The following is a 9,410-nucleotide window of genomic DNA, read 5'->3' on the forward strand; positions in this document are numbered from 1 at the left end:
TGGTCCCTTTGAAGCAATGTGGAGGAGAAACTTACAGTGAGGCAGAACTGGAGGTCAGAAGCCTCCCAGAGCCATTGCAGTCTTGTAGGCCAGAAGCTGCTATGGTCTGGAGGAGGCACCTGCTGAGAGGGTCCTGGGGGACAGGGAGGAGCCAGCTTGCGAAGGGTACAGGAGGAGCTCAGGGCAAGACGGCTTTCATTTGAAATGTGAGCCAAGTGCTTGGTGCAGATCGCTGGTGAGCAGGTGTGTAGGAGAAAGGGACATGTTGGGACTCCCAAGAGAAGGTCAGGGATCCCTCACTGAGAAGGTGGCATTGTCAGCCTTGAGCTGACCAGGTGAGGGAACAGACCAGAGGACAGAATCCCAGGAACCAGCACTTGCAAGATGGTTAAGAAAGAGGAATCTGTGACTAGGCCTGAGATGACGTGGTCAGAAGAGAGAAATGGGAGAGGTGACCGTAGAGAAGCAGCTGTTGTGGCACCCTGGGGCTGAGGGAGGTTTATCTTGGAGGCTGTGGAGCTGGAGGCCCAGCTTGTACCCTTGCCCACCACTTGACTGTTCATAAGGCTGAGTGAGCTCTATGCCAGGTGCTGGCAGGGCAGGAGGAGGTGTGAGTCCTACCCTCGTGGAGCTCAAGGCTGAGTGACAGGATGAGGGTGAAGATGCCAACACCCAGGGTGTGGCATGACAAATACTGTTGAGGACCAGGAGCGAAAGACACACAGTGCTAGGAGAGTACAGAATTAGAGGAACAGTGGCAGGAGAAAGACCAGAATCCATTCACACCCCCATGATCAGTCACCTTCCAAAAGCCTCAGAAATGGACACATGAGACTATTAAGGGATGTTTAGACCCCAACCATAACAGAAGTCAAAGATCCCAACAGGACAGTAACAGTAGAGGTACGGAGAAGTAGGTAGATTTGAGACATGTTAAGATGGTAGAGTAAGTCAGTCTTGGTAACTGATTAGATGACAGGGCTGAAAGAAAGAGAGGTGCCAAGGACACCTCTTAAGTTTTTGACTGAGAACTAGTACCATTGACAGAAAAAAGAGGTTAAATGTGTTGTAGGGAATAATCACAAATCTGGTTCTAAGCATGTTGACTTTGAGCTGCCTTAGAGACACAAAGTTGCCATTTGGAGTAGATGGTCTTCATAAGGGGGAGTGGAGAATAAAGAAGTCTTGTCTCATGTGTAAAGTTGTAATTGAAGCTGGCCCCTGGAAAGAGGCAGAATGACAGACTACCTAAGGGACTCCAGGGATTAAAGAACAGATAGAAGAAAATGAATGTGCACAGTTGAGGCTGTGAAAAATGAGAAGAGCAAGGAGGAAAGTCTATAGTTACTGTAGCTTAGGAAGAGTGTGCCTCAGTGGAAGTGAGGGGTCACTGTCAGATGCTTCTTAGAGATGAATTAGGTAAGAACTTAATTGTGGCCTGTCTTAGCTACATGGAGGTCATAGTGGCCTTAGCAAAGGTAAGTAAGACTAGAAGCCAAAGTGGACCTGCTGAGGGACAAGAGGGATAATGGACAAGTATAGAACACATATATAGAAATATATTTAGAGGGAAAATACTACGTGCTTAGTGGGATGTGAACAACAGTTAGTAGCAACGTTTGGAAGCACTTATCTCTGCACATACAAATGTTTCCGTATTTTTCTCCTCAAATTATAGTATAAAATATTCTGCCTCTTCACTTGTATATTGAAGCTCTCGCCTTGTTTGTACACAGAGAGCTTTCTCATACTGGCGAGTAGTCCTGATGTCCTGGACAACTCCCTTTTTGCCTGAGAAACAGGTGGTCTTGATGTAGTTTTTCATGATGTTAGTCCATCAGGTCTGCTTTGTGCTAGGACTTTTTGAAATATTATGTTTGCTTATTAGCAGTATAAAAAGTGTTTTAAAGCTACCTTTGTCATGTGCTGATGTAAAGTCCCAGGGTATTAGAGTCAGTCCAGATTCCCAGCAAAGGAATCTTGTTGAATAAACTGTGGCACATCTATACGATGAAACTCCATGAGCTGTAAAAAAAAATCAAGAAGACTCTTATAAATTCCACTGTGAAGTGATCACCAGATTATATTAGCAGGTGAGCAAAAGTGCAAAACAAAGCAGTAAGTATAGTACTGTTATCTAAGAAAGAGTTGGGAGTACAAAAAGTACTTGTATAATTTTTTAAAAGAGGAAAAAAAATAAAATAAAATCAGATCAATAAAAATGGTTACCTATAAAGAAAAGAAAGAAAAACAATGGTGGGAACAGGGATAGAATCTAGAATTTTTTGAAGGTTCTTGTCTTACCATTTTGACTTTTGAAATATAAAAATGTTTCATAAAATTATAAGTCAAAATTAATAAAAATGGGAAAATATCCCCTAAATACTGAAAACCTAATGAAACAAATGACCCTAGTTGTGTTTGAGACTGGTAGCATAGCATCATAGAGAATTATTTTGTTTCTTTATGTCATAGCAGTTTATTTGTAGTTTATATCTTAAGGGCAAAAATAACTGCAAACAATAGTGTTAATTTTAGTAGAAGTAATAAGTAGTTTAACACATTTTTGGGTAAAGTGGTTGATGTCCAAGATCTGTATTAGCATAATTTGGTGGAAGAGATTTTTGGGATTTGGTATAACAAAGTACCACTGCAGCAATACTCAGTATAGAATAATGTGGTATAAGGCAATAGAAAGTTATTGTTTCATAGTCCTGGAGTTCGAAGGTCAAGGTATTGACGGTGTCCCTTGAATACTAGGTGGAATTGATCCTTGTTTTTCCCTGGCCTATGGTGGCAGCCAGCAGTCCTTGGTGCTGCCAGGCTTGCAGCTGTATCAGTCTTGCTTCATCTTTCTGTACATGCCTATAGGCATATTTCCCCATTTTCCAAGTGCACTCATCACTGGATTAGATTCTGCCCTAACAACTTCATCTTAATTTAATTAAATCTAAAAAAACCTATTTCCAAATAAAGTCACAATTTGAGGTACTAAAAGGCAGGACTTTAACATTTTTGGGGGTGGATAGTGATACAAGTCAACCCATAATAAAGTTGTAGATGGAACATTGTTGGTAGCTATTGAAGTTGACTTGGGGATTCATTATATAATTCACTCTACTTTTGTATAAGCTATAAATTTTCCGTAAGTAAAAGATTTAAAAACTGGTTGCCAACAAGAAAATTTCTAAACTAGCATTTCTCTTTTCCACATTATGGAGGATGATTACAAATGCACAGGAAGTAGTTAGAGTGGTGGTCGTCGGCAAGATCATTCTGGACTCTGAACTTCTGACCTGTCCCTACTGAAGTAACTTCTTCTTTTGGTTTCTGGAACATCATACTCTCCTGATTTTTCTCTTAACTTCCAAATGTTTCAGTAACCAAGGGGATTTCATTCAGTTCTTCAACTTTAAATAAAACCTCTGTGCTCATGACTCCCACATATCTTTAGCTAGCGTATCTTTAGCTCTGACCTTTTGCAGATCTGCAGAATAGTCTATACAACTATTTTAGTATCTTCCTTCTTTCAATGACTACCAAGGAATCTCAGTCCTCACAAACATGTCTTAAATGCAATACCCCTTCATGCTCGCCCTTTTCCTGCCCTCCCCCTTCTCAGGCACTAGCAGCAGCCCTCATTTTCAGGCTTGAAACCTAGGTGTGGTCTGTAACTTCCTCTTTCCCTCTCGGGCACTTCCTTTGGCATGTATCTTGATGCAGTTCCTTGTCCCTGTACCCCATCTCTTACCTACAGGAGACAACTACAGGAGCTCCCTAAAGCACCTCTTCTGCCCCTGCTTCCACTTGTTCCCCCTCTCCCCATGTAGTATCTTCTCTATATAGCAGCCACCTCAAGTGAGCCCATAATCCCCATTCCATAGAATAAAACTTCAGAGTCCAGAGCAAGACCTCAGAGGCCTTATGTGGTTTGCCCCACCGTGTGCTTCTGTCTTACTTTGCCATTTTTCCTCTTGTTTACTGCACTCCAGCCAAGTCAAGCTCTTTGCTATTCTCAGAAGTCAGCCGCACTTTTGGGTTTGCTGGCTTCTTTGCCTAGGAAGCTCTTTGAAAGCCTTGCAGGTTTTATTATTTCCGTATCACTTGTTATTTCATCCCTCCTCCATCCCCAACACGTGCATAAGCAACACATAACACCCAAAAACATAGGCTCCTTGAAGGCTGGGACCTTGTCTTATTGAACACATTATTTGCATTCCCCAGAATATTACCTGGCCCATAGTAATGAATATTCATGAATGGAAAAGGATGTCCTCAGCATAGGTAAAGATAAAGAAACAAGAAATAAACATGCAATGTGCCAGAAACTGCAAAAAGTAAATAGGAGCAGGAGATGTGAGCAGAGGTGAACAAAGATCAGATTATACAGTGCCTTATTCATGGTAAGGACTCTAGACCTCATTTATGAATCATTGAAGATCTTTCAGAGGATCTTAAGGAAGTTTTCAACATAAGTTGTGGATTTTATTTTTATTTATTTATTTATTGGTACCAGGAATCAAACTCAGGACCTCCCACATGCCCGGCAGGTGCTGTGCCACTGAGCTACATCCCCAGCCCCAAGAGGTAGATTTTAGAAAGATTACCTGACTACATTGAGACTGAGTTGGCAGAGCACAAGACTGAAGCAGGGATAATAGTTGGGAAACTGTGGAAGAGACAGGAATACATGGAAACAAAATTCCATTAGGTGCCTGACCCTGATGCTCAGGGATCTAGTAAAAGTGAGTTGGTGTCAGAGCTGCAGCCTTTCTTTACACTAAGGCAGATTCTCTACCTTACCTTATGAGCTAGAATCTAGATTGGAAAATCTTGCTGTCTTATTCCCAGCGCAACATAGAAATGGTCACTGATATACACAGGGAGAAGCACTCCCAATATATTTGGCCCAAATAATGAATTGAAATTTGATTTTTTTATTTAGTATGCCTTAGATGGAGAAGGAAGTAGGAGAGTGTTAAGCAGAAAGGAAGAAAACCTCTCTTTCCCTTACAATAAATAGTAAAAGTATGAGTTCATAGAAAATTAGTCAAGGGGGGTTGTATAGAGTGAAAATAATTTCAAAATCTGAGATAGGCATGATGGCACACACCTGTAATCTCAGCACATGGGAGACTGAGGCAAGAGAATGGCTACAAGTTCACAGCCAGCCTGGACTACAGGCCAACACCCTGTCTCAAAAAAAAATTTAAAAAAATAAATAAATAAAATAAACCTTAAGGAATAAGGTTCCCTAAAGAAGGAAGAGTTGTCTAAGAAGGAAGCTGAGAAGTGAATAGTAGTAGAAGAGGAAAGCAGAATATATGATGGTCACTAAGCAAAAGGAATATGTACTGAGATCAGAAAGTTAATGTCATTGAAAGGACTCTCAAACACAAAAGGCAAAAAATCCCTTTAAATAGTTACATCTAGCCCAGAAGAAAATGCCCATCTCTGTGCAGAAACATTCTTGTGATAAAATATTTACCAAATTATGTCATTACCTAATTGTAATACTAATCTTGCTTTATCTTTTTATATTCGTGTCTGTCTTATCTTTGTTGATTTTCATCAGTGCATTCTGCCTAACCTCTTTCTTGATACAGGAATGGGCTACTTTCCCAGCTTGCAGCTCTTGGTCCTATCCTGTCTTATGGCACTTGGGTAGGATTATTCAGTGATGACTTCCTGGGTGAACTGCCTTCACACCTCCCCAATTACCCATATACTACTCTAGAAGGCAGCTTCTGCAAGGGTGTGTGTGTGTGTGTGTGTGTGTGTGTGTGTGCATGTGTCTGCATCTGTCTAAGCACACATGTGCACACATGCATGCAAGTACATGTGAAATAAATATACAAGTAATTGAGAATATCTGACATTCTTCAAATTATGAATATTAAATAATTAAGAAATATTAACAAGTATATAGTAAGTATATTCACTTTTATATGTAATTGGAATGTCATCAAGAAAATCAGTAGGAAAGTAGGGCATACTAATTTACTTGTAAAGAGCACTTATGTAGAAAAGGAGAGTGAGATATATGTAGATATAGAAAGATACGTAAATATATGCTATATATGTGTAGGTATTCTATAGACATTTAACTATAAGTTAAATGCTGTAAGTGCTATAGTAAAGACAATGGACTATGGAAGTTTGGGATGCAGAGTATGAATTTTTGAACTGAATCTGAAGGATACAAAGGAATTTACATGAAACAGGTGAGGGAAAAAATTTTTTTTAAAAAGAGGGAAGGCTGTCCAGATTAGGAATGATTATGCAGAGAAGAAAAATGTCAAGATAATAATTTAGAAGTCCATTGGGGCTTTGGATTCTGATCCCCAACTTCATTTCCTAACTCATGTTCCTCTTTACTCTCTTCCCTCTTAACTTCTTTAAATGAATTTGCTTTATTATCTTCTTCTAGTACTTTTGCTCTCATCAATTATTTTTATGTACTGCCTAACTCTTTTTTCATCATGCTATCTTTTTTCCAGATACTAAGACCTTATTTCAAAAGCATTATTATTTATTATACATGTTTAGTCTCAGTAGCTGATTTCTATGATATAACAATAACATCTTTAATTTCCACCCCCAGGATGGAAGAGCAATCATAAAACTACAAAGTCAACTCAAACACAAGACTCTTTGTTTCAGGGACTGATAATGAAAAAACTCAAAATGAATGGACCCTGGGACTTGAAATCAGAAAAACTTTGTACATATGAAGACAAATTTGAAAAGAAGCCAGATAAAAAGGAACATTTTCAGATAGTTTCAGTCACCCACAAAAATATCTTGACTATAGAAAAAAGCCATAAGAGTACTGAATCCAGCCAAAACTTCAGCCCCAAATCAGTTGTTACCAGAGAGAAAACACCACCTAAATGTGAAAAGCAAGGAAACACTTTCAGACAGAACTCAAATTTATCTACTCAACCAAAAATCACAGCAGAGAAACGCTATCAATGTAGTATGTGTGACAAAACCTTCATTAACACTTCATCCCTTCGTAAACATGAGAAAAACCATAGTGGAGAAAAATTATTTAAATGTAAAGAATGTTCAAAAGCCTTTAGCCAAAGTTCAGCTCTTATTCAGCATCAAATAATTCATACTGGCGAGAAGCCCTACATATGTAAAGAGTGTGGGAAAGCCTTCACTCTCAGTACATCCCTTTATAAACATTTAAGAACCCACACTGTAGAGAAATCCTATAGGTGTAAGGAATGTGGTAAAGCCTTTAGCCGAAGGTCAGGCCTTTTTATACATCAGAAAATCCATGCTGGAGAAAACCCTTATAAATATAATCCAGGTAGGAAGGCATCTAGTTGCAACACACCCCTTCCTGGTCAAAGACTCTATTCCAGAAAAAAGTCTTATTTATGTAGTGAATGTGGTAACACCTTTAAGTCTAGCTCATCCCTTCGTTATCATCAGAGAATTCACACTGGAGAGAAGCCTTTCAAATGCAGTGAGTGTGGGAGAGCCTTCAGTCAGAGTGCATCACTCATTCAACATGAACGAATTCACACTGGAGAAAAGCCATACAGGTGTAATGAATGTGGAAAAGGCTTCACTTCTATCTCACGGCTCAATAGACATCGAATAATTCATACTGGAGAGAAGTTTTATAATTGTAATGAGTGTGGCAAAGCCTTAAGTTCCCATTCAACCCTTATTATTCATGAGAGAATTCATACTGGAGAGAAACCATGTAAATGTAAGGTGTGTGGGAAAGCCTTCAGACAAAGCTCAGCTCTCATTCAACATCAGAGAATGCATACTGGTGAAAGGCCCTATAAGTGTAATGAGTGTGGGAAAACATTCAGGTGTAACTCATCCCTTAGTAATCATCAAAGAATTCATACTGGAGAGAAACCTTATAGATGTGAGGAATGTGGGATGTCATTTGGCCAAAGTTCAGCTCTTATTCAACATCGAAGAATTCATACAGGAGAAAAACCCTTTAAATGTAATACATGTGGGAAAACTTTTAGACAGAGCTCCTCACGTATTGCACATCAGAGAATCCATACAGGAGAGAAGCCCTATGAGTGTAACACATGTGGGAAACTTTTCAACCACAGGTCATCCCTGACTAATCATTATAAAATTCATATGGAAGAGGACCCCTAGAAAGTATATTTGCATGTGTAAAAGCCTAAAACCAAAGCTCATCATCAAATACACACTTGAAAGTGATATAATGTCGTGGATAGGCAAAAAAGAAAAAAAAATTCCCTGTAATCGTTTAGTTCTCATCAAATATTAAGTCTCATGGATAAAATCTTAAGTATGTATTAGATAGGAAATTGTTCATGTCAGCTGGACACTTTTTAAAAATGACCTGAAATAAACTTATAGCTGGAGACCTTGACTTTGGGAATTTGTAAAATATACTTGTTTTTCCTCTATAAGAGTATACACTAGACATGTGATCATTGAAAATATCTGAGTGGGTAAGAAGTTGTGCTCTGGATTTCTCATTAGAAAAACACTGAACTACACTGGAAATATTTTTATAATGTTTTAATAACAAAAAAGATGGATCCAATAAATAATACATTTTTAGAGAAAAGGACCAAAATAAAATATAAAAATGAATTGTAAACTACCTCTCATGCTCTATGGTTTATCCTTTTCCTGACCTAATGTCAAACATTGTGCATGGATTTCATTAAAATGCAGAAAAATTTAAGTGTGGTCTATTTCTTTGTTTTACTATTAATAACGGTGAATTGGGAGTTATCTACCCAATTCCTGTCCTTAGAATTTTTTCATTGCTTGGAAGTTATTATAAAAGTGTATCTACCATTATCCTGTGAGCTGCCACCTAGATATATTAAACACAAAAATAGGCAGTTATTTCACTTTGGCAATTAAAGCTACCAAACATGGTTCTAAAAAATGTATAACAAAGGACCTATCAAACTTTAGCAACCTGACACCTATGACAGGATCTTGATGAGAACATTGCTGTGGTCTGAAAATGTTCTCTCAAAATTCATGTTAAGATCCTAACCTCCAGCCAGGCACAGTAACTCATGCCTGTAATCCCAGCTTCTCGGGAGACTGAAGCAGGAGCATTGCAAGTTCAAGGTTAACATGAGCAAAGAAGTGAGACTCTATCTCATTGTACAAAGAGCTGGGGATGTTCAGCAGTTCAAAACGCAGCAAGAGAGGTGGGTTTAATACCTCCAAGTTGATTAAGGTATTAAAGACTTGCAAGTTATTAAGAGGTGGAGCTTTGCAGAAAGGTGGTTAATTCATAAGGAGAGACACTTCATGAGTAAGAGTAGTCCCCTATAAAAGAGACCCAAGGTAGCTTGCTGTGTCTTTCATCAGGTAAAGACGGAGGAGATGCACCTTATTCTTGGACTTCCCAGCCTCCAGAACTCTGG

At 38.9% G+C, this 9,410-nt stretch overlaps 1 protein-coding gene across 1 annotated transcript in view; it reads left to right on the top strand.

Annotated features, from left to right (window-relative positions):
• The window catches only part of LOC102011408 (zinc finger protein 354A), a gene marked incomplete at its 5' end in the record, with an annotated part of 15,952 nt that extends 7,245 nt beyond the window's left edge, over window positions 1-8,707 (top strand). The window contains 2 exon segments of the mRNA XM_013507993.1: window positions 4,259-4,284; window positions 6,605-8,707. Of these exon segments, the coding sequence (XP_013363447.1) occupies window positions 4,259-4,284; window positions 6,605-8,145 (1,567 nt within the window).
• Window positions 8,708-9,410: the final 703 nt, after the last annotated feature.

Source organism: Chinchilla lanigera, unplaced genomic scaffold (assembly GCF_000276665.1).
Source record: "Chinchilla lanigera isolate Chin_1 unplaced genomic scaffold, ChiLan1.0 scaffold00007, whole genome shotgun sequence".
In the NCBI taxonomy this organism is placed as follows: Eukaryota; Metazoa; Chordata; class Mammalia; order Rodentia; family Chinchillidae; genus Chinchilla; species Chinchilla lanigera.